The sequence below is a fragment of the Schistocerca gregaria genome, chromosome 2 (assembly GCF_023897955.1).
Source record: "Schistocerca gregaria isolate iqSchGreg1 chromosome 2, iqSchGreg1.2, whole genome shotgun sequence".
Taxonomy (NCBI): Eukaryota; Metazoa; Arthropoda; class Insecta; order Orthoptera; family Acrididae; genus Schistocerca; species Schistocerca gregaria.
The window spans coordinates 713,836,479-713,863,404 of NC_064921.1; the positions used below are offsets into that span (position 1 = coordinate 713,836,479).

The 26,926-nt window shown below is 37.9% G+C and overlaps 1 protein-coding gene across 1 annotated transcript in view; it reads right to left on the reverse strand.

The window, feature by feature from the left end:
• Positions 1-415: 415 nt before the first annotated feature.
• LOC126334837 (dynein axonemal assembly factor 5) overlaps positions 416-26,926 on the reverse strand; it is a 115,937-nt gene continuing 89,426 nt past the window's right edge. Inside the window, exons 9-12 of the mRNA XM_049997500.1 lie at positions 25,805-25,989; positions 23,227-23,332; positions 21,205-21,396; positions 416-1,730 (exon numbers count right to left, since the gene is read on the reverse strand). Of these exons, the coding sequence (XP_049853457.1) occupies positions 1,585-1,730; positions 21,205-21,396; positions 23,227-23,332; positions 25,805-25,989 (629 nt within the window). The 3' untranslated portion in view covers positions 416-1,584. The remainder of the gene's footprint in view (positions 1,731-21,204; positions 21,397-23,226; positions 23,333-25,804; positions 25,990-26,926) is intronic.

Below are 26,926 nucleotides of genomic sequence, written 5' to 3' on the forward strand. Positions count from 1 at the left end.
AATATGGAGCTAATTTGATGGCCTGCAAGTACATGTTGGACACTCAGTAGAGCTTTTGCTGTACACCTTCCTGATCTTCATCTTTTTGCAGTCTTTCCTGCATTTTCTGGTCTATGTGCTGCTTACAGACATCTTTACTCAAGTTTACAAACATATAATTGTCAGAAAAATCGATTTTTTCCGTTTTTTTTTTTTTTTTTTTTTTTTTTTTGGGGTGGGTTAACCCTTTAAATGCTCTAAATGTGTTAACGTGAGAGCCTTTGTACCTGTTCCTGTGTGCTCTGAACATGTTTACATGTGCCACCAGTCCTTCTACCTGGTACACTGAACATGTCTATGTGTAGACATGTTCAGTGTACCAGATAGAAGGACTGGTGATGCGTGTAAACATGTTCAGAGCACACAGGGACAGGTACAAAGGCATGTGTGTAAACATATCCAGAGCAGTTAAAGGGTTAAGATAAGATTAACATTTCTTTTTCCCAGTCTGTACAGTTGTAATATGGGTAAGGCAACAGGTTCAAGGTGCAGCTTGAAGGGGGATATTTTTGCAATAATGCAATGACAGGTTTGGAAGGAAGTCCTGATATTCTTTCATAAATGTTTTCTCATAATTTTTCTTCACTTATTTTAATCAATAATTTGACTTCCTGAATCAGGGCTCATCCCCTATTTGAAATAATATAGCCAATATCAGGCAGTCAATCCTGTAACTGCAAGAGTATTGAAATACATTTTCTGTATTTTTTGTTTTCCCATCTCATTTATAAAATGTAAAATCACTCTGCCTTTTCTTCTGGATTTGGTTAGAATTATGTTCACATGGCTGATTAGTCAAATACTTCGCTAAGCCCAGAATGTGTTAAGCACTGCGTGCCTATTAGCAGCAGAAAATTCATAACAATTTTTTGAAAATATTTTTGACACACTTTCAAAGTACACATCGGACCTCATTTTTGTGGCTTTCTGCAAGTATTGTGAGTAATGTCACGATGCCTTTATCTCACAGCATTATATTGATGTTTCACTTTCAGTCTTTGGGGAAGGCTTCGAACTTCCTTTCAAGGTCACTGCTTGTCCCCATAAAATGTTTGGCCTTGACTTTCAACTGCTGTCAACCAATCTCAGGAAGGAATATCTGCTGAAAGTTGAGAAACAATTTCTTCGTCAGTAAGGATTGTCTGGTGAAACACAACCTATTTTCATGAACTAAAACTATAAACAACTGCTTTTAAACATGGAGATATACGGGCTGTGTGTACTTTTGCATTTATGTGAAACTGTTTATCACAGCCACAACACTCCAGTTATGCAGTATTCTCACCTATTTTTGCCTGTGTTTGACTTATGCATTATTACTTCTGCTTCATTTTCTTTATTAACAATTTAAAAAATCCTCATTCTTGTAACAGACAAGGAAATATTTCTATGAATATTACAAGCAAACAGTCCTCACTTTGAAACATTATTTCTTACAAAGGAGTTACCTACATTTTACATAAAATAATTATTGACTCCACTGTGTATAACTTCAGCATTCTGCTTTAGAACTAATGTACACTGAGCATTGTTGTTCAATATTCATCAACTGGTACTTTCCAGTACAGGTATGTTAGTCAAATGATCCAGTAACTGTCTGCAAGCCTTCTCATTGCGGAAATTGTGCAGCATGGACTCTAATCTTCCCCGAAGTGTGCTCGGACTCAAATGTGACAAGTCCTTCAGTGCCTCTGAAATCACAGAAATAGGTGGTATGTCATTCATCATAAAAATTAAAATTATGGTCATGTGCCTTACAGATATATACCTGCATATTAGTGCCTGACACATTTGAGCAATCCTGTGTGTGTGTGTGTGTGTGTGTGTGTGTGTGTGTGTGTGTGTGTGTGTGTGTGTGTCTCTAAATGCTGATAAGTAAAACAAGAACAAGATTATGAAATCATATTAGAACAATAGCATTTAGGCTGAGGCAGCAATTTTAACAATGAATAATTATATTAAGATGAGGTTAGCATGAACACAGAGATCCTTACATCTATTAAAGCAAGGGATTAATTCTTTGAGAAATATATCCACTATCTTTCACTGTGTGGGAGTATGTCTGTAGAGACAGCGTTGGGAAAAAAAAGAAAGTATGAAAAAGCATACTTCTGTCTAAGATCTCATGAAGACCTTAAAAAAGAGTCAAGTATGAACTCATCTAGAATGAAATTTTCACTCTACAGTGGAGTGTTCGTTGATATGAAACTTCCTGGCAGATTAAAACTGTGTACTGGACTGAGACTCAAACTCGGGACTTTTGCCTTTCGCGGGTAAGTGCTCTACCAACTGAGCTACCCAAGCACGACTCACACCGCATCCTCATCCTCACAGCTTTACTTCTGCCAGAACCTCATCTCCAACCTTCCAAACTTTACAGAAGCTCTCCTGCGAACCTGCAGAACTAGCACTCCTGAAACAAAGGATACTGCTGAGACATGGTTTAGCCACAGCCTGGGGGATGTTTCTTGAATGAAGGAGAGCTTCTGTAAAGTTTGGAAGGTTGGAGACGAGGTACTGGCAGAAGTAAAGCTGTGAGGACGGGGCATGAATCGTGCTTGGGTAGCTCAGTTGGTAGAGCACTTGCCTGCGAAAGGCAAAGGTCCTGAGTTCGAGTCTCAGTCCAGCACACAGTTTTAATCTGCCAGGAAGTTTCATGAACTCATCTTTTTGTCTATCCCCCTGCAATCCTATTACATTCACACTGAAAAGGAATAGGATATAAGGCATCAATAATGTGTATCAGGTCAGTGCAAAACTTGAAAACGGTTTTCTTTCGAGAGGTAATAGGCTACTGTTATGGACATCTTTTCCCAAATAGAAGTAAAACCAATGTTAGCATAAAAAAGTCTGATCAAAAAAGCCTCTCTGAGAACATGAACAAATTCATTCTAATACGAAATATTATATTAAAATGGGAATAGCTGAACAGAAAGTAGTGCTAGAAGATAAACAACTACATTTCAGTTTTCCTAAAGGGAATGAGTTACACACAAAAACTTTGTCTTGCCATCAAAAATGGTACATACAACCCAGAAATGTATTAGCACCAATACTGACATATTTGTAACAAAGTTCCCAAATTTATTGCCTTTCAGAAAATTTCATACACTCAAATTATTCTCAGGACCAAAAGCTGGCTGAAGCCTGAAGTAGCAAATTCCATGGAATATGCATGGTGGTTATAATTAAACTTTCAAAACACTGTAGAAATAACACCACTGGTCAGAATGGCGTCAAGTTGCAATGAAATATTATCGGAGAAGGGGGAAAACGTATGTCATAAGAAAAAAATGTGTGAAAATTGATCAATAGATGGCGCTGTATGTGTCAGAATACGTAAATGAAAATACCTGTCATGCGCACGACACATTGGCACGTCTGTGAGACTTGCCGTGACTGTCTCAATGCAGGATCGTGCTCTGCTTGTAAAGCTGTATTAAAAGAATGATGACTGTGGGCATGTCACTCTGCAGAAGTTCTGGACACTTAAGGGTTTGAAAAAAGGTGTTGGTCCGATGACTGCCTTGGGTCTGGAGAAAATGATTTAGAAATTTGAAAAGACAGGTTCTTTTGGTGTGCAACCTGGTAGAGGGAGGAAATGAATTGATTTGATGCCAATGGAAGCATTGGCCTAGCAATGCAGGAGGAGACGAGTGGCAGTGTGCAAATGTGTAGTGCATAGAGAACTACCCAAACGTTGGACATACCTGTGAGCACAGTGCGTAAATACCTATGAAACATCCTTTTTTTTGCTATCCATTCAAAATTACCCATGTGCACAAGTTGCTTCATGTTTATCTGCCAGCAAGAGAGACCTTTGCTTTAGAATTTCTTGCTTGCATGGAGGTGGACAATGATTGGCTGTGGAAGATTTTGTGGACAGGCGAAATCCACTTCTATCTGACAGGATATGTCAAATACACGTAAAATCCACACACAAATCAACCAGTACCACTTCATCCTGTAAAGGTCACTGTGTGGTGCGGGTTTACAGCATCATTTATCACAGGGCCATATTTTTTCGAAGAGACAGGTGCTTCTGGTCCTGTTACCTGTAAAGTCGCTGGTAAGCGCTACGAGTATCTTTTCCGCAATCCATATCATTCCAGCTCTCCAACAGCGTGGATGGTATCATTTTTACGCAAGATGGCACACCTCTGCACATTGCAAATCCAGTTAAGCAGCTGCTGAAGCACAATTTCAGAAATGCTAGAATTAATCAGCTGCCATTTCCCTACACCCTGGCCGTCCCGGTCACCTGACCTTAATCCCTGTGACTTCTGGCTGTGGGGCTATCTGAAAGATATTGTGTTCAGTGTTCCAATTGCAAACTTAGCTGCACTGAAGGTACACATTGCGCAACACATTCTGAATGTGACCCCGGAAACACTTCAACCAGTTGTTAAACATACTGTTTCCTGATTTGAAATTGTTGCAGAAAACGGTGGGCAGCATGTTGAACATGTTTTGCGACAGAAATTAATAATCTGATTTGATTTTGATTGATGCTTTTTATGTGGTTTTTGGCCTCAGGACAATTAAAAGCCGATTTTTCCCATCCGATGTGATATGACCTTGCTGTGATGGATGGGCTTACGTAACTAACAGTATCACATCTCTACACCCATGCGCACTGAGTAGTACAATTTGTTTAATGTCAGACATACACCTTAGGCTTGTTGTATGATTAATTTGCCATTTTTAGTTGACCACTATTAAATTATGATGCTTAGAGCACCATCTATTGCTACATTAACTATTTATTTTTCTTCTGCCATACATTTTCCTCCTTCTCCGATAATATTTCGTTGCAAATTGACGTCATTCTGAGCAGTGGTGTTATTTCTACAGAGGTTTGAAAGTTTAACTTTAGTTATAATCACCCTGTATATCGGAAAGACAGATTAGATTGTATAGGCAGGAAGAGTGTTCAATTGACAAAAACACTGTCTCTACTGAGGTTGAATTTTAGTGTGTAAGTGAAGTTATCTGCACGCGTATAACAGACCTAGTTGAACTCAAGTTAATTGTTGGTTGTTTTTAGAGTCATTCAAAGAAAGTCTATGGTCAATGGTGTGGAAATACCCAGACCACACAATATTAGTTGGAGGTGGTTTTAATCTACAGAGTATTGACTGGAACATCTATGGATTCAATGCAGGTGGCACACACAGATAGTCTTGTGATGTACTTTTGAACACGTTTAGTGAAAACTGCCTCAAACAACTAGTTAGACAACCCACACACAATGGACGTATTTTAGATCTCAAAGTTTCACACAGGCCTAATCTTATTGATCAGTAGAGAGACAGGGACTAGTGATCACAACATCATCATAATGACAATGACTACTTAAGTTAATAAATCTGTTAAGAAGGCTAGCAAAGTATTTATGCTAGAAAAAGTAGATAAGCAGTTGTTGGCACCCCACTCAGACAATGAATAATAATCCTGTGATGGATGTAGAGGAATTATGGGCAATGTTTAAACTGATTGTAAATTGCACCTGTAGGTGTATGTCCCAACTAATGATGCGATTACACCTGTGTGCCTATTTGAATTGTGACTGTGCTTACCCCACATGCAGGTACATTATATGCCTCTTCCTCAATATGTGTATGTGAGTGATTCCATTCACACCCATTTTCACAACGTGTGGTTCTACTTCCCTGTGGGGCAAGCTAGAGCTGCACAATGACTGGCCACAAAGCACACAAATGTAAATGCACCTTAAATGGATTAAGGATGGAAAGGACCCTCTGTGGTTTAATAATCAAATTTGGAAAATGCTGAGGAAACAAAGATTGTCACACTCTTGGTTCAAAATAAGAGCATACAAATGTTAACAGGCAAAAGTTAGCAGAAATTTGTGTGTCCATAAGAAGAACAATGTGCTCAGATACAATTTCCGCTGTCATACCTTAGCGAATGATCTTGCCAAGAACCAGAGAAAATTCTGGTCGTACGTAAAAATCACTAAGCAGGTTGAATGATTTTGTGTGTGAAGTAGCCTGTCGTGGCAATAGAAGACAGCAAAAGGGAAGTTGAAATTTTAAATTTCCCATTTAAGACATCAATCATATAAGAGCATCCTGCAAACACACCATCATTTGACTGTCATACAGACTCCTGCAAGGAGGAAACAGAAATTGGCATCTGTTATGTAGAGAAACAACTGATGGAGTTGAAAACAAATAAGTCACCAGGCCCACAAGGAATCCTAATTTGATTTTGCAGGTAGTATCGTGCAGCATTGGCATTGAATTTATTATGAATTACTAGCCTAACGAAAACTCCCATGTGAATGAAAAAAGAAGGGTAAAAGAACAGACCCCCATAATTACAGACCATTATCCTTAACATTGGTTTGCTGTAGAATTCTTGAACATATTCTGAGTCTGAATATTATAAATTTACTTGAGACAGTAAAGCTTCTGTCCACAAATCAGCACAGATTTAAAAAGCATTGTTTGTGCAAATGTCAGCTTGCCCTTTTCTCACTTGATATCCTACAAACCATGGATGGATGGCAACAGGCATTTGACATGGTGCTCCAGTGCATATCGTTAACGAAGATCCAAGCATATGGTTTAGGCTCCCAGGTATGTGAGTAGGTCAAAGACTTTACATAGACATTGTTTCTAGCTGGTGTGATGAATGGCAGCTTGCTCTAAATGTGGAAAATTTTAAAATAATGTGGATGAGTAGGAAAAGCAGTTCTGTGACATTTGAATACAGCATTACTAGGGCAGCTCGCCGAAACCACTTTCATTAAATATTCTAGCATTAAAGTTGCACGGCAATATGAAATGGAATGAGCACATCAGGTTGGTCATAGGGAAGGCGAATGCTCAACTTCATTTTATTGGGAGAATTATGGGAAAGGATAGCTCATCCTTAAAGGTCATGGCATACAGAATGGTAGAATGACCATTTGTTCAGTACCGCTAGATTTGTTACTGGTAGATTTGATCAACTTAGAATGATTAAGGAGATGCCTCATAAGCTCAAATGGCAATCCCTGGAAGGAAGATGATACTCTTTCTGCAAAGCACTATTGCAAAAATTTACAGAACTGGAATTTGAGGCCAACTGCAGAACGATTCTACTGCTGACAACTTACATTTCAGCTAATGACCATGAAGATAAGATGCAAGAAATTAGGGCTTATATGGAGGCTTTTAGACAGTCATGTTTTTCTTGCTCTTTTGGCAACAGGAAAGGAAATGACTGGTAATGGTACAATGTACCCTCTGCCATACACCATACAATCATTTATGGAATATATGTAGATGTAGAGCTGCACCACAACAGTGTGTAGCTTTCTGTCACTGTCATTTGTGTAGCCATCAAAAGTTAAGTGTAGCAGGTCACAATTTTAATGGCACAAATAGCTGTACCGTGGAAACATTCCAATGCGCATGTTCTCCACACGTGTGCCAAACTGTTATTCCTGTAATCCAACATTAAATTACCGTTCACTTTTACACTAGTAGATGGGATTCATAAAACTCACAGACATAAACTCGTGTTCCTCTGTAACTACTTTTTCATTCTCTCTGTTACTATGAGGACTTGCTGAAAAGTAATGCCTCTGAATTTTTTATTCTGTTCTCAGTATGTCATGCGTATTATCTGGCTGACATTCCTGCTTTGCTGATGCAAGTTGCAACCCTCTGCTGCTAGAGGACTCTGAATTGTAGCGTATAACATGGTAGTGTGAAATGTAACTATGTTGGTGAGTGAGAAAAAGCATGCTGTAATTAAATATCTGAAAGCATGAATTCAAAGAGTTCATCAACCCGTGGAGAACCCTTTCCTTCAGCATGACAATGCCAGACCACACACAAGCACTGAAACATCTGCAATGATCTAATGCTGTGGATTTACTGTCATCGATCATTCTCTGTACAGTCTCGATTTGGCCCCGTCCGGTTTTCAGTCGTTTCCAATACTTAAAGAACACCGTTGAGGACTTCACTTTGATAGTGATGAAACAGAGGTGAGGTTGTGGCTAACGAATTCAAACATTCTACAGTGATGGTATGAAGAAACTGGTCTTCCAATTGCAGAAATGTGTTGGTCACCAGGGAGACTATGTTGAGAAACAAATATGGATTGTGATCAAAAAGTAAAGGGAACTTTTTTTAATTTATGCATCCCATTTTCAAATCTGCACATGTTCCTAATGTCTATTTGCAATTTCTGTGTTTTAAATATTTAGTTCATTGTTGACAGCTGAAAAGGTTCAAAGCACTTTTGAGTGCTCAGTGAATTTTCGAAAGAGATGGATCACGGGTTTTGCATTAAATTTTGCTAGAAAAATGGAATAAAGTGCAGCACTGCATTTGAAATATTGATTGGGGCTTTTGGTGAATTTACTATGAGTAAGGCAAGAAATTCATGAGTAGTATAAACATTTCAAAGAAAGTTGAGAAGACTGTGAACACGAATACGGCCGCTGTGGATACCCTAGCATACTAATTACTGATGACGGATACCCTAGCATACTAATTACTGATGACAATGTGGAAGAAGTAAAGAAATTGGTTCTGGAAACATTGCTGCATCACCATCAGGGAGGTTGCTGAGGATATTGACATATCCTCTGGCTCACACCAAGCAATTTTTTTTGGCTCTTTTGGGTATGAAATGTGTAGCAGCAAACTTTGATCTGGAATTGTTGAATTTTGACCACAACTATATCGCGTAGACATTGTACATGAATCGCTGAATGGAGTTGGCAACAATCTAGAGCTTCTAAAGAATGTTGTAACAGGTGACAAAACTTGGGTATACAGCTAGGACATTGAAACCAAGGCCCAACTGTCCCAATGGAAATTACCTAGAGCCAAGACTGAAAAACATTCAACAAGTTCGATCACATGTGAAGGTTCTTCTCACTATTTCCTTTGATTACAATAGCATAGCACATCATAAGCTCCTGTTGTATGGTTGTACAGTCAATAAGGAATACTACCTGGAAGTTATGTGTTGCTTGCGTGAAGCCGTCTGAAGAAACCAACTCGAATTGTCGCAAATCCACTCGTGGAAATTGTATCATGATAATGCTCCCGCTCTCATCTCAATGCTTGTCCTTGATTTTCTGGTGAAAAAACAAAACTGTTATGTTGCCTCATCCACTGTATTCACTGGACATAGCCCCCTACAACTTGTTTCTATTTCCAAGACTGAAGAGAATCATAAAAGGATGTCATTTTGTCACCATTGATGATATAAACAGAATCACTGAAGGAGGTAAACACCATAGTGAAAAGTGAGTTCCAGAAGTGCTTCCAAAATTGGATAATGCACTTGCACAAGTCATTATATCTGACGGGACTTACTTTGAAGGGGATAGTGTCGAAGTTGATGAATAAATGCAATTTCTTTACGAAAAACAAAGCTTTGCATTGCTTTTTGATCACACCTAAATGTAGGTATGAGGAACAAAGAAGTACAATGTTAGTACAGTTTGTTTCATTTAAAGGCTTTAAGAGTTTTCATATAAAAAAATTGGAGCATTCCTTTTCAGCACATCCTCGAAGATAATCTAATCTATTAGCTGTGCTGCATCTGACTTTCCTAGAGACACATTTTCCTGAACTTCTAGTAGACCACCTCCCACTCATAACTTTCAGTTCTTGGTCATGATCATCTTGTTGCTTTAACTCAGATTCCACCACCAACCTGATTTGTTTCAAATCAGTGGTATTTTGCAATCTACATATTGCATTCCGGTACCTCATGTTTCTTGCTTTTACTAATCTTTTGAAGAATCATAATTTCTTTACTGTCGGACTTTATTTTAATGTTAATGCTGATAATAAATTATTATCAACATTGCAGTCATCTTTCATACTAGGTATGCCAGGAGATGGGTGGGGCTCAGAAGTATAGTGCAGTGTACATTTGTTAAATGATCTCCAATATATAAGTGAGTAGTTGGAGGCATACAATTTCTTACCAATTAAAAATGTTCTTCCTACTAAGCTTACTGTTCTATTTCCACTTTTTTATTATTTTGTCTTACCTCCTTACTTTCATCTCTTGTCTACAGTTTGTTCACCATCCCTTCTCAACTTTCCAGCCATGTTCGTAACTATTACAGCTTTAATAAACACTACTATGACCTGACTCATTGATTGCTTCTTGAATTATTGGTTATTCCATTTTGTTTCACTAACTACACATACGTTTTTGCTGAATTTTTCAGCATTATTGGCATACTTTTGTTAACAAGACTGCATACCAACCAGTCACTTATTTTTAGGTTTATTAGTAATGATGCATTTTGGAGGCTTTGTTCTTCATCACAAGTGAAAATCTTGATCATTAGGTCTGCAACAGAGTTCTGTTTGTGTACTTATTCTGTTACAAATGACACAATGATTATTCAATATCATAATCTGTTTCAAAAATGAAGGGGTTGATGGAAGAAAATACTAACACACAATAGCACATTTGGTGTTACTGCATGTTATATGTTTAACTAAATTCAAAGACAACAACATAAATACAAGAACACAAAGCAATTTATATTGTAGACAGGATATTCCAGCAACATACAAGTTGAAAATTATTAAAACTGACAAACTGCCATGACAGATTCCTGACTGGAAATGGAGGAAAAATGTTCTATGAACATGCATCTGGAAATGGATGGTGTACATCCAACAATGACAAATCGACCCAGTACACTGTACAGAGCTGCACCACATCCACGTCAAAACAGATGTTTAAAGTGACCTTCATGGAATGCAATGCAAGTGTTCATAGTTTTGGTAAAGTTTGCTTCATTGGTAAAGAGGAATGATGACAGAAATCCCATAATTGTGATGGTCTGATGCAAAAACCATCATCAAAGTCCAACCCACAGAGGGAAATTCACTGCTGATAATCACTGCACTCATTGCAGGTGATAGGGATGGCAGTGGTTGTCATGCAAGATATATGTAATTGTACTTTGGCCAACACCATGTTGGTGGGACACTTGCCTGGAGCTTGTCCTAGGGTTCATCTCCGTATCCTGTAGAAATCCAGTCCTCCAAATCTGGTGTAAGCACAGTCCACCACCTCCTTGCACATTCTCCTGTTCAAAATGATGCATGATCACACAAACACCCAAAAAGGGCTTGAAATTTTGTGCAATGTGGTTGGTGTGTGTGATGGTACTTGTTTTAGTATAGCCGTGCTGCCCCTCTACCATTTACGTCTGCTTGGCTGTAAAACTTAACTTGTTCCTGACATGACTTCTGGACCATTCTGCTGCTTACAGTAGCTGCATCAATTACACAGTCTGCAAAACACAAGGAACACACGGCACGTGGTCAGAGAAACTTTCATTCATCAGCGTCATCTACCGTGGCAAAGATGAATTTCTGGACACACGTACACAGGACCTTTTTCTTCCATTTCCAGTCAGGAATCTATCCCCACAATTTGTTGGTTTTATTAATGTTCACCTTGTATACAGAACCACTTGTTACTATTGTATGGTATACTCGAAAACATACGAGATAACATCTTTACTAAACAGAGGATTAGCATTTTCTTCCACTGACCCTTCAACTGTTTCCCTTGTTATTTTGAGATTATAATTCTTACTTATCCTACAGCCACATAAGCTTGTAACATTGAATTTGCACAGTTACAATAGTCTGAGCACTACCCCTTGCTTTCAGCCATCTGTTCAGCTATGGATCTACATACCTAATCTGCAAGCACAACAGACATGTTTGAGACCCAAGAAAGATAAATACTAATAATACCAAAGAATTACAGTGACCTGCTCATACTGCATAACACACAATGAACTAGACAGCAAGACATGAGACTGAATCCGCACAGCAGATTAACAACCCTCTGATCACTGGGCAAACTGAATGTAGTTTTTAGGCATTTTCCCTTACTCGTTCAGGCAAATGCAGAGCTAGTCCCAAAATATCTGTTCAGAGAATCTGAAATACAAACAGCTAAAAATATGATAACACAGAGAACAGACACATGGTGCACACAAATTCTCTCCATTAGGTTGTTTTCATGACTGTGGTGCAAAGAAGGGCATCTGGCCAGACGTTAAGTAATAAAATAAAAATGCCAAATTCTGAAAAAGTGGTCACCATAGAGAAAGAAAGACTGATGAATTAATGTATCATAAAAGTCTCTGGTACATCTACTATCAATTTTAGGTTTATCATACCTAGTGCTTACTAGTGACAAACTGCAGAAGGTTTCTTAATAGTTCCACAGCATGTAACATACAACCATGGCATTTATACCCTCCACAGCTCTGTTGAGAATTCATTGTCTTTTCGTAGTGACAGATACCACAATACTTTTTTTTTTCTATTTCAGCTACAAAACACCCAATAGTCATAACTTTTGAGGGAGAATAATTAACTGGGCCTCCATCATCTACTGTGAAATACTGATAAATTATTTAATTTGTCAATAACTCTTGAAAATTATTATCTACTGAATGAAGATTCTAGTACCTATGCACTAAGGGTAATATGGAGATTCATTGTTAGACTTAATGTGCTTGCATAACTGAGTCTTTAGATTGGAAAGGTGGTTGTAAACTAGTGACCAGTGAAGTGTATATTAGGTATTAGTCATATTACAGAAACTGAAAAAAAGATAACAGAAATTTTTGGAGTGTAAATGTGAATACGTAAACAATCTGTGTAGCCACATCAGTGGTAATTAGGTCTGGGGTCTTAGAACAAAATGCTGAACACATTGTAAATTGATCTTTCTTCATATACAATGACTGCAATGTTAAGAACAAAATATTTCACATGTTTAGCTCACAGAAAAGATCACGAATGCTGAGAGATAAATTTACAGAATTTAAGGACATTACACTTTAATAAAAATGCTGTCAACAAAAAGGAGACAAAATCACGACTTCACAAAATCATCTAAGTCCCCCACTCTACAACAGGCATCCCAGTCAATAATGTATGAATACATGATATTGATATCAGAGACGTTAACAATTTTATGTCCCAACTACTTGCTAGGCAAGCACACACTTTTTGTAGATATATCTTCTTGTCTTGTGCATTCTGTGTCCTGATCTTAGAATTCTAACTATGAACACTACTGTTTTACAATTTCATTAATAACAATTTTGACATCAGTCATTAGAAGGGAGAAAAATGATTTGTGAATGGTGACAACACACCTCAGACTGATGATAAGACTGCATAATGTGGTTTTCATCATTAATTATTGAGATAAACATGTGCTGTGTTCAAGACCTCTTTGATATTGGGTAATCATACACTATTAGTGCAATAGGAGATACTCTTAAAAAGGTGTCACACTAGTATAGATTCCATTCTGATCCAATAACTTAGACTCAATGAAGTCAATCGTGCATCAGTAAAATCAACTGTGCATACACAATGTTGTGTAAATGTAGATTTCTACAGTTTGATTCAACTCCAGCAGCACACTGCTGCACTGAATTGTGCCTGTAGACTGTGGTGTCACCGCCAGACACCACACTTGCTAGGTGCTACCCTTTAAATCGGCCGTGGTCCGTTACTATACGTCGGACCGGCATGCCGCCACTATCACTGATCGCAGACCGAGCGCTGCCACATGGCAGGTCTAGTCTAGAGAGACTCCCTAGCACTTGCCGCGGTTGTACAGCCAACTTTGCTAGTGATGGTTCACTGCCTGCATATGCTCTCATTTGCAGAGATGACAGTTTAGCATAGCCTTCAGCTACATAATTTGCTACGACCTAGCAAGGTGCCATATTCAGTTACTATGTATCCTGAACAGAGAATATTGTGAATCATGTACCGTCAAGAGTGACGTTCATTATTAATGGATTAAAGTTAAGTATCAAACTAATTATGTCAGCTTTCTGAATTATCATTCCTTGTCATGTTCCAGACCTCACGTCAGTATAGTTCTTCCCTCTTCACGCCCACCTGCGTGAGCTAAAATGCGTACATTTCGGCCTACTCTCGTAACACGGTGTTGGCTCTTCTGCCAACACAAAATAGACGAAACCTGATTTCATACTTTTGGTCAGACTCTGAAAAAAATTTCATATCTAATTAAAAATACTTCTGGATATTTGTGTCTACTGTAAAAGCAGTGCCTTCAGTCTTCTAAGAACTTGTGGGTGCATTACTGGTAGAATATCTATCATGTGGAACTATAGTTATGTGGCAAACTGTGTTGAAGTTATACTTAAATTACACAAGATCATCAAATGAATGATGCACTGAAAATTGCAAACAGCAGTTTTACTGCTGGAGTACAAGGCTCCAATAAACACAACCAATAAGGCACAAGTTGTTCTTCAGCTAATAAGTTTCTAAATACGCTATAACATAGCTTTTACATTTCTAGTGTTGATGTTTTCCTCCTGTTTGAAACATTTTTTGTTGGTTCCTTTAAGTCCTCTATGTCGTGAATGATAATTTACACCAACTCTTACGTAATCATACTTCCAAATTTCCTGCAATTTACACTTAATGAAACAAATAAAGAAGGAAGAATATGAAACTGAGATCCAATGACACTGACAAGGTGTTAATGTTTAGGTAGTATTTGCAAATATCATGCAATAAACTTTCTTGAGCTCCGTGTGTAATGAAGCAAGTTGGGATCTCTTTACTTCCTCTCATGTTTTGCCATTTGTCTCCTTAAATTCATTTTTGCCTAATTAACATTAACATGCATGAGTATAATCTACATTTCCATAAAAGAGGAAGGTGTCCTAAGTCTTAATGAATATAGCACCACATCTAATTTTGTGCTTAGTCTTGTGTATGTAATTAATTTCCTAAATTATTTTGACCATTCCTAGATAGTATCTTTTGCTACAGATCATTATAGGGTTAAATCAGTAATTGTTTCATGGCAGATTCTATTACTGACTCATAAACAAATATAAATTCTGTACTAATCATAAATATTTGGAATAACTACTAGGATTCTTAAGTATTTATTTGGCTCTATTCAAAAGCATATTAGCAAATCCAGCTCTTAATTAATTCCAAAATAATTACCAGGTTTGTCAACATACTGTTTGTATAACTATATCTGTTAATTTCATTATTTAAACAAATAATTTGGCCTAACCTTTTTGGTAAAAGGAATTGTTAAAAAGAAGGAATTTTTCACTGGATTCAATTAATTGAATGAGTTATGTTTTAATTGTAATTTCTGTAACTTAAACATCGAACATGTATAGTTTCAGTGCCTATTATTGTACATAAAGGACCAATTTTTGGCCCTGAGACAGTCAGTCCATGGCCGGATTTTAGACATGCAACATGTATTGGTTAGATTAACAACAACGAATCTACTTAACAGTGGAATAAGTGTAACACGAACAGGACATTTGTTAGAACAATTAATGAAAATGTCTGTTTAATTTATTTGAAAAATAGTGTCACACATACCATGTTATTCTGCATGAGCTGTGAATTGTGTGGTTAGATTTTTATTGCTCACAGATGTTCAACAGCAAACTATTGTAGCAGTGTGCTGATGTTGTCTGCAACCTATTAATGATGCTTATCAACTTTTACCAATAGTGAACTGGCCATATAATTATGTAATATTGCGAGGGTTGTGAACAGTGGAAGTAAAGAACTGTGAAACGCAATTGTGCAACTGTCAGCTACATCATTTACAGTAGTTCGTATAACAATGCAGTATGTTGACACCGAGGACTAGCAACGAAGAAATAAAGCAGGTGAAAGTCACATGTGTTTTCTAGTTCTGAAACAGTAGTGGTTGTTAAAGTTAGAAAAATTCATGCCACTAATGGTTTGTGTGCCAACACTGCCAACCTAACAATAGCTATATTGTGGGGATTCTTGTTTGTAGTTTTGCTACTGAGTTGCTGGGTTGGGCTAAAACTTCAGAATTAATCTCCACAGAAGGAAAGTTGGCAAAGATAAAGAAGAGGTAGGGTAGCACCTCTTCTGGATAATACACAAAGTTCCTTCAAACAGTCACAGGTATGATGCCTCTTGTGAGAAAAGTATGAAATGAAAACTGTTGGCTTATTATTTTGTAACATATTATCAAGTGGTAATGACATTCAGTTTTTTCCAGGAATGTAGTGCTTTCTGAAGTGGTGCTTAGGTTGGAAATCAACAGCCTAAAAAATTTACATACTACAATAATTGTCTCTTACTTTTGGCACTTCTTTTGAAATGCATCCCGATTCCTGAGATGTCGATTAGGATGTGACCTCACAGACCAGTTGAAATTCAGATGTTCTTTCTGCTGTATATCATATCCAACAGAACTATATTTCACTATATGTATATGTACATGATGAACATTTTAGTATGTAACTCTGTCATTAAGTCCTCCATCTAAAGTTATGAGTGAATACCACCTGTTGCCAACTGCTATTCTGTATCTCGGTTTTAGCATATGCTGTAGCAAGTTTTATTATTTTTTGTTAGATATACTTCTTGTCTACAGATCAATGTCATACATATGTATGTAATAACATCTAGGTTTTGTAACTGGTTCCAGACTTCTGATACATTTTTGATGTAGACAAAAACTTTTGAATGTATTGATAAACTAGAAAATCTGACAAAAAATTTCATGAGACGTAGTAAAACAAACTATAATTCTCATTTTTTTAATCAAAAGTATAAACTATCAATGTGTTCATGAGATGTAAAATTTATATATAGATATGTCCTTAAAAAGTTATTTTCCACTATTTCCATTTTCCCATAATTTGCAATTTCTTTAAAGACCCCTGAATAGAGTAACAGAGAGGTTTCACTGTACTCGGTAACAGCCATGATCACGTAACTGGCCCTAGTTAATTATTATTTATTCCCAAAACTCAAGGAAGATACCTACAGATGCATTTGAAAAGATGTACTTCAGGGTAAGAAGAATGTATCAATGAGTAGTTTCAACACAGTCAAACAGTGCAGAGTCCAGGTTGGTATATCAACAATATTCTTAAAAGTATAATTTGCTGCTCATCATAAAGAGGACTTGTTGAGATGCAGACAGGCACAACAAAAGGATTGTCACACAAGGGCGGGCAGGGGAGTGGAGGAGAACATTCACAAAAGCAGGCACACCTCACAGACACAGCTGCTGCGGACAGAATGCATCTCTCGTGTTCAAGAACAGCAGCAATCTGGAGTAGGGTGGGGAAGGGGGAGGGGGAAGGATAGCAAAATACAGGTGCGGAGTTGGGGGGAGAAGAGCACTATGTGCTGGACTGTGCAGGGACTAGACGGCAGCAGGACAAGGCAGCCAGGCACAGTGCTGAGGCTGTGGGGGAGGGAGAGGAGGGGGGCATGGGGAACAGAAAAGGAGAGAAGCACTGAAGAGGAAAAGATCTTTCAGTGAACTGACAGCAGCGCACAATAAAGGTGATGGGACACAAAATGGGGAGGGGGGAGGGGTAGGGCAAAGGGGGTTGAAAATGTTGGGTGGAGGGTGTTGGAACAATAGATAACTGTATGTTGAGGCTGGGATGATTTGGGGAATGGAGAAGGTGTTATAAGGATAACTCACATCTGCGCTGTTAAGGAAAGCTGCTGGTGGAGGGGAGGATACAGATGGCCCGGATTGTGAAGCAGTCATTGAAATCAAGCCTGTTGTGTTCAGATGAATGTTGTGCAACAGGGTGATTCACTCTGCTCTTGACCACAGTTTTGCTGTGGCCATTCATCCTGGTGGACAGCTGGTTGGTAGTCATACCAATATAAAAGGCAGTGCAATGACTGCAGCAGAGCTGGTATATGACAAGGCTGCTTTCACAGGTGGCCTGGCATCTGGTGGGGTAGGATAAGATTGTAACAGGACTGGAATAGGGAGTGCTGGATGAGTTGATTGGGCAGGTCTTGGACCTGAATCTTATACAGGGAGTGGCATAGGGATGGATTAGGATGTCATTTAGGTTGGGTGGATGACAGAACTTTAGGATGGGTGGGATGTATCCTGGGTAGGAAGTGCCTCATATCAGGGCAGGATGATGAAGGGGACCCTATTTGTAGCTCGTTCTCGGCAGTGGTGAGAGGATTTGGAGTGTGTGGGAATATGGCACTAAAAATTGCTTGTGGACTAGGACTGGGGGACAGTGTTTGTCTGTGAAGGCCTTTTTGAGACTCTCAGCATACTGGGCAAGGGAGTTCTTTTCACTGCAGGTTGCATGAGAGATATTTTTTGGTGTGGAAGGGATGGCAGCTGTGGAAGTGCAGGTACTGTTGTTAGTGGGTTTAATGTACACAGGTATGGATGGAGCCATGGGAGAGGAGAAGGTCAATGTCCAGGAAGGTGGCACACTGGGTTGAGGAGGACCATGTGATGTGGATAGGAGAGAAGATGCTGAGCTTATGAAGGAACAAGGACAGGGTGCCATACAGGTGCCCATGGTTGTGCAAGTAATTCTGTATTATTAACTTCATTCTAACTGACAATTACTTCTTTAAAGTGAGGAGATGCAAACAAATCCACTGCACATCCATGGGCATATGCATGACACCCTCCTATGCTCACCTGTTCATGGTCCATCTACAGAAAACATTCCTGGCCTCCAGCCTCCAACCCCCCCCCCCCCCCCCCATATCACTGGTCTGCTTCTGGTTCATTGATGATATCTTCATGATCTAGGCTCAGGGCCAAGACACACTACCCTTCCATCATGACTGGGTTTCCAAACTAATTGTTCTAGGCAGTTTTCAAAAAAGGCATTCAGTAACATTTCGCAGGATGTCTTGTCACACTTACCACTTACAAAATTGTAATTATTACAATCAATTGTTGGATTATTCTCTCCTCCAATGATGGCAATATGACTGGGCAATTTACATACTAGCAAACTGACGTTTTCTCTACAGTTATCAGTTACATCTGGGTACAAATGTGGTGGTCGATAGAAGAATCCATCTATAAGTTTGTGCCTATCCTCGATACTGAGTCTTGCCCAGGCAGTTTTGCATGCAGCTTCAATTTCTATCTAGTGGGTTTAAGTTTCTTGTCTACTGCAAAAATACACCTGCCATCTTCATTTCCCATTAGCCAATGCATTCAATGAACACTTAATTTTTTTTATTTTTTTCCGTTCCCAGCATGTGGCACAATCAGCAGCTGGTTGCATCCTCCTCCCTCAATGGCTACTTGAACATATTTAAATGAGGCCCCAAGCATATGCAATGAGTTCACCTGAAGTTCTTTCCCACCCTGTTCTACCTTTTCCTAAGAGGTATCATTGTTTGCTATACATTTGTACTTCCAATATCTTGTGCTTGCTTCTCCTGGAATGAGCCTATTAGCTCAGTTTCAGCTTCAGTTGTGGACAGCACTTTGAACTTGTTAGTTAGGGGGATGGGTGGAACACCCTAACTTTTGTCTGGTCCCTGTTTCCGCTGTACAGGATGCCTTGCCCTACCACTGACATGCCATTCACAGTTAAATGAACAAGCAGTGACAGATCCTGGACTAGCTGCTGAGGAGACAGTCTCTACAGGAGGGGACAGTAATTGAGGTACCTTTGGTATCTCTAGTACAGGACCCTCAGAAGCTCTACCAACACACACACTTACAGCAGCTTCCAATCACCTGACAGCAGTCAGGAAGAGTATTCATTGTGAAGTTGTACTGTGGCTAGTGCAATGAAAATGTAGCTCATTCTTTATTACGTAGTATTTGCAGAGCTGCAGTTACACTGTTCACAATGTAGTTTACAACTGACCAGAATGTACATATTAACATGTCATCATCAAAACACCACTGCCTATCCCAATTTATCAATGAACATCTCTTGTAACAATTCTTTTGTCCATAACTGATAACTTATATCAGGGATGGGAAAATTTCATGTACACATTATCACAAAACAGTGACATAATGTTGAATTGATAATTTTTATAAAATGTTGTTAAATTTGTCATTTTTCCCATTCCTGTGGAAAAATGTCATTAATCTGAGTGCAGCAGTTACCTAATAGCAGTAACTGATCGTTACTGAATGTTCAAATCTGATTTGACTTCTTCTCAAGACTGACGTCTGTATTTATTCTTGCAATAACATTTCATCATTCCTTGTTTGTGGCTCAGGATGTGATTTAAATTAAAAATACGCTGATTCCAACCAACTCCACTCTGGCAACAGTTATAGTCACTGTGTAAAAGCACTACCTTTCTTACAGGTTAAAGAGAGTTTGAAAATTATTTAACCACTGCAGGAAAAGTAATATTTGGTGGTGAAACCAGTAAGATTTTGAGAAACATGAAAGAGCAAATCCTTCAGCCAGTGATGCAGACAAACTGAAACACACTCAAATGCTGGGCTAACAACTGTTAAGGCTACAAATCCATGCAAGTCTTTGTTCACTGTCCAAGGTACTTGTTTTAACCTTAAGATGATAATGGGGAACTCTGTTAATCCCAGCATGATTACCTGAATGTTGTGTGTTCCTGGGATGGCAGGCCTCAGCCATGTAGGTGAATGGTTTCTCAAAACTATGCAGGCAGAAACTGGCATTACATTTCCTTGGTTCTCACCTCCCACCTGACCATAATTTATGTTAATTTCTTTGGTTTCAATCTTTCCTTCAAGTAAATATTCCATTTTTATTTTCTGTCCTGTCTTCTATCCCTAACCCTCTGCCTCACATATCTACCATGTAGAAAGCACTTAGCTTTTCTGTTCTTATTAACTCTTGGCATGATGTTTTGTCAGTGTTCACTATCTTGTTTATTACCCTATCTTCCACTGTTAACCTCTCAGGTTTTCAAATCTCATCCAGTGCAATCTCCAATAATTCGTCTTTCATTCTAATCCTGCCAGGTAAGTCTCCCTTGACGAAGGGTTCTGAGCAACTTTTCCATAACTATCCCCGCTTCCTAAATCTCGGCAGTACTTTTCCTTCACCCCTTATGATTGATATACAGCCTTTCGTAACTGAAAAACAATGAAATAAGCCAAAAATGAAGAGCTAGCACTAAAATTGGCAAAAAATAACACATAAACTGATGAAAAATAACACCTAAACTGGCAAAAAATAATACTGACACTGGCCATAGAATAAAACTTTTTTTCCTATTTCTATTTACACCTACAAATGGTAGACATATGACTCCAGTACTCAATACCCCGACTTAAGTAAAGAAAGTAAGCTAAATGACTCACGGAACATGATGCCACGGAATGCTTCATCTGGATCATCTAGGTGAATGAGCATAGTGCTGTACAGTGTCTCAATGTGGGCAATGGAAGTCTCCACATTATAATCAGCTGGCAGGTCATTAAACAGCAGCACAAGTGTTTCCACAGCTGAAGTTCGTACCTCATCATTAACATCATCTAGCCGCTTTAACACCACTGAAATCAAGACCAAGGTGAACTTAAGTTAAATGAGTATTAGTTCCGATAAATGTATTGTAGTTTATATATTGTGAGTGCAGTCTGAAAGTTTTTAGAATGACTGGTTCTGGTCTCTTGTCAAGCATCAAAGAAAGACATAATTCCAACATTTGACCTAAGCCATAATTTCCATGTGTTAACAATACTGAAGGTTAAAAGAGAGGGATAGGCCTTCCCTTACATGTTTCACACATTATTCAATCTCTGTCAACATTGGCCCTGAAGTGGGAACGTTTCTCTGCAATTAATTTTTTAATGGATTCACAATGGGCTCGTCTGTCAATCTGTGCCTTGAATGATTGTATATAGTATTTGGGCTGTGTTCTTCATTCATGGGCAATCTTTCACTGATTAGACAAATACAAATGAGAATAAAAGTTGTAAATGGACCTAGTGCCCAGTAGCAGTTGCTCCCATGGATAAGACATCTTGCATTTGCAAAATGACTGCCAAGTAGCATCCTGCATCACAAGTGTGTCTAACATGTTCTTTGAACAGAATCAGTGGCCATCTCAAGATGATTTGTCTCCATGTCAATGTATTCCTGTTAAGATACCACAACCAACAGTCAACAACGGAAGTGTACTCGAGACATTTGAAATCATGGTATTTTTAGTAAAAACTATTTTTAATTTGTTCGTGTTATCCTGCACACATTCACAGAAATTGTATTCTGCCTGAGCAACAGCAAAAATGGATAAAGATGAGATTGTGCAGATGACCAAGGCGATGGCATTTCATGGTATAGGTCACAATCACATGACTATAGTCAATTACATTCCAAAATGCTCCATTTTGACAAAAAGACTATTTTGTCATAGTTGAACTTGTATGTTTCTGTGTGGAAGGTTCTTCACAAATATGAAGTAAGCTGACAAATGTACATAACATTGAGTTATAAATCACTGTCTCTTAAATGAAAGGAAATATATAATTTGAATAATGAGTATTTTCAAAATTAGAAATGTTTCTGAACCTTCTTGAGTCCTCATTGCTTTGACAGAGCAAAGACTTGAAATGAATTTGAATACTTTCATTGGTGGTAGCATTTCTGACCAGATTAGACCAGTTCTACATGCACTAATTACTAACTTTATCAAGCCATTAGACACATTATACTGGATGAAAAATCCAATGATTAGTTTTTAATAATAATATGAAAAGCAAGAAATGGAGAGAGAAGTAAAAAAGGAAGGAAAATAGACAAGCTTAATGTGAAATGTTATGTTATGCCACCAGAAAATTCAATTGAGAAAATATTTTAATTAGAAGGAAATAAAATGGCTGGCCAATACTTGTCATTACTTACCTATCTTAGGAAGCCAAAATTTACAGTACTGCCAACAGGAACACTTAAAAAAAGAAAAACTTTCCATGGTTTCAGAGCTTTTCTGTTCCTTTACGAGAGAGCAAAGAGTAATTAGTTGGGCAACGGTGGAAAGGCAGTAAAGGTCCTCAGTATCAAGTTAAATCTGCAATCTTGTTATGAGGCCTTGCAGCCTATGGGTCCCTCTCAATCTAAAGCCTCAAAAGTTTTTTGCCACTTTTTGAAGTGTTCCTTTTGGCAGTGCTTAAAAATTTCACTTTTATGAAATACTGTTTATTTTTTTATGATGACTCACGTTTGTGTAATATGAAAAACAACATGTTTCCATCAACTGTAATAGGACTTACTTTCTCTTAAAGTGAGTTAATATCATCATACTGAAAGCTATAAAAAAGCTGACATCTCCTTCTGAGGAGTTCTCTGCAGTAATGAATACACAAATGGAAATAGCTTATACTAACCTGGATATATCTGCCGTATGTGTTCTGCATTGAACAGCTTTGCAGATCTACTAATCACTATCAGTCGACAAAGAGAATACAATGCAAGAAGGCGACTTCGGTGAGCCTATCAAACAACAGAAAATTACATTTTCATCTTTCACTTTTGTACTGAATGTATGAAGTACTTTGACAGGCATTTTTAAACAAATAGAATGACAGAAATATACACAAAACAGTACATTACAATGCTGCAGATACAAATACAAAGGCGTTTAACTATATATCATTTAACTATCATATCATGTAAGATAGGTCTTTCATAAGATTTGCCTTCTATCACGTCAAATAATTCAGGTAGGCTGAATGTTCCTTAATATTCCAGTGATGTGAAAGCCACAGTTCATAGGGTAAGTATTGCAGATTTTTGGGCACATTAGATACAATTACAAAATTATGCACAGGAAGAGAAGAATACCTGTTGTAAAAAAGAGGAATGATCACAACAAAGTCCCTATTAACACAAATGAATAATGTGTTAAATTTTGCCTATAGGCATTAGTAGTTTCCTGCAGGATGGAAAAGGCAATGAGTAAAATGTAAATATGAAGGAAAGTCATACAAGTAGCTTTGGTAAAGAGAAGTTATTTGAAGCCTGCAGGCAATAAATACATGCAGGTGCAGGGAATCAGTTTGTTGTTCCTTCTGCCCTAGTGCATCTTTTAGACTGTTACTACTTCCCCCTCTTGTAGAAGTTACTGCTTTTTCTAAAGACTATGTTCAATATGTTTTATGGGTGCCAAATTACAAAGCTTAACTATGAATTATTAGCGTAGGCCACTTCATTTATGTAACTTATAATAAAGTTGCATAGTAATTGTAGAAAATCATACAAACTTAGAGGACTAGAGTACACACTGCTATTCAGTTTATATTTTAAAGACTCTGTAAACTTTATATGGATGTAGCACTGTCATTATCTTTCAAATCATATGCAACACAGGTACTCCACTATAAGTCTGTGTACAGACTCGAGTCTTTATAAATGGCAGCACACTGAGTCAGCACGAAATGTATGCAATTCTTAGACAGTGGGTTGTACCTAGCCATTTGTATACAGTATAATAGTGACATTTTTTCAAAATATCATTGCTATGATTAAATCAAATGAAATGTTGTGTACTGTTGAATTGTGTATGGTTGAGGAAAGTAAACATGGTAAACCAGCAAACTGAAAATATCAAGTGATGCTAAGTATGGATAACACAGATAAACTCTAGAAAAATTTGAGTTTTTTTTTCTTTTTTGCAAAGAGAACATTCAGAGATATTTCAACTGAAGAACACAAAACAAATGTCACAATTTTCAGCACGCAACTGTGATAAGATATCTGTTAATCGACACATAGGTGAATTCCATATCCAGAAAGTCAATCAAGGCTTATTCAGAGAAATACAGTATTTCAGTGTCAGAATGAATGTAAGGTCTTTGAATTATTTCTGGTGAATAAAGTAAAGAAACTGAAAAATAAATTAATAAACAACTGGTTACTCAAGAAATGACTTAGTTATGGCATTACTCCAATAACCACAAGGAGGAAGGAAGTTTAGAGCTAAATGTACAGTCAACTATGAAGTGAAACTGAGCACAAGCTTGCGTTGAGGAAGACAGGAAAGAATGTACACCATTTCCTTTAAAAGGAACCATCCTGGCATTTGTCTGAAGTGTTTAGCGAAACAACAGGAAACCTAACCCTGGATGGCCAAATAAGGATTTAAGCCCTATCCTCTCAAATACAAGGCAATTGCCTTATCACTGTGTCACCTTTTTCTATGTTCATACCAAGAGCTCCAATTCATTTTCCAACAGGTACACAAATAAATGTTGTATGACTCCAAGCCTGGTTGAAGCCTTTTATTTTGGTTATTTTGACAGTTTGCAAATCAGTTTTGCTGCTTATCCAAGTAGCTACACATATAGTTGAATGAGGCTGAATAGACCTCGTTCAGGACTTTTCCAATACCAGGAACTGAGCCCGAAACCTGTGCATTAGTAATTACCAATGCCAGCCACTACACTGTGAAGTGACCAACTTGGTTGGTGTAAAGATATACTAAAATTTATATGGTTTCACACTTGGCAAATATTTGTGCATGAGAAATATGATAAGAAACACCACAGATTGGATCACAGATTAAACATTAAATGGTATGTCTCTTCTTAAATGGTTGGAGAGGCCCACTACCTGGTCACTTGAACAAATGGACCTACCAGCATGATAAGCACTCTCTCTACCATGTAATGTAAATCAAAAACATATCTTTGGATTAACAGCGATTCATTACACTGGAACCTGTTTCTTGTAGGTAAGAAACAGCAACAATTAGAAATGTCCATTAACTGAACTTAATAGGGATTGCTAGGAAACATATCTATACAATGCACAAACACCACTAAAACCAACAAGAAGAAGTTGATTAATCAGGAAACAATAACATTTCTTCAAAACAATTGATAAAATACATGATATACAGAAAACAGCATTGGTATCTGCTAATTGATCTATTGCTATAGCATTCAGCTTGGTAACATATCATACCTGGTCTTCAATTAAAGCAAGCAGGGCTGGGAAAAGAGCAGAGCCAACTGGTGCCAGAACACGTGGATCAGAAAGTGCACCACAGACTCCAGGGTTCACTGCTGCCCATACACATGCCACACATGCAGTACGCACCGCCTCTGCTGACCGGCCTGCACGCCATGCCATGTTTGGAACTGCCACATCTGTGCATGTATCATAATAAATATACAATTATTAAGGACAATCTTAAACCACATAATATAACCTTACTTTCATCAATCATGCCTGGCTCTATAATGATTATTTAAGATATATTGTTGTCTCTCCTTCGTCACTCTTATCTTCCTCACCATAACTGGTGGTTCTTCTTAGTCACTAGCTCTCCAGTTTATAAATGACACTACTATAGGAGCATGAATAATCAACAACTGCATGATAAATGCACACATCTTGAATGGTAAAAATTATCTTTTTGATAAAGAGGACAAAATCAAATCTCTTGTATATATTTTGCAATAACAATTTTGTAGATAATTTGTAACCAACAATACATACATCACCAGTTTTCTCTAGCGTTGTTTGATCTTTCTTTATTTCACATTTAGGGTTGAATAATCTTCCCCTCCAAATTGTCACATATCATGTGCCAAAAGTGCAGCTTTCAGGATTTAAAACTAAAGTTTTGAGCCATATGAAGATTCTTAGCTTTTCACCTAATATTTCTTCCCTCTCTGTCTCCCACACTTGACTTTCTCATTTATTTGATAATGGGTACTACGTCTCTCAAGTTGCAGTAGACAGATAGAATGACTACTGAAGAGAAACATGGGAGAGGTTTAAAGGATAAGCTGTACAACTAAAGAGACAATGAGAGATTCAACCAACTGCAAGCAGTAACAGAACATACAAAATCTAGTCAGTTCATAATATGGTTTAAAAATGGACCACCAAATGTTTATACATCACAAAGTATTACAACACTGCTGACAGTAATAACTAAAGCTGCGCAGAAATAAGATACACTAGCAGACTGGATTTCAAAAAGTCCGGAATGAAGAGACGAAATATATGACACCGTGTTTGTGGAAATCTCAGCATCTCAAACTAATGGAAATTCCTCAGACAAATTAATTTGAGATA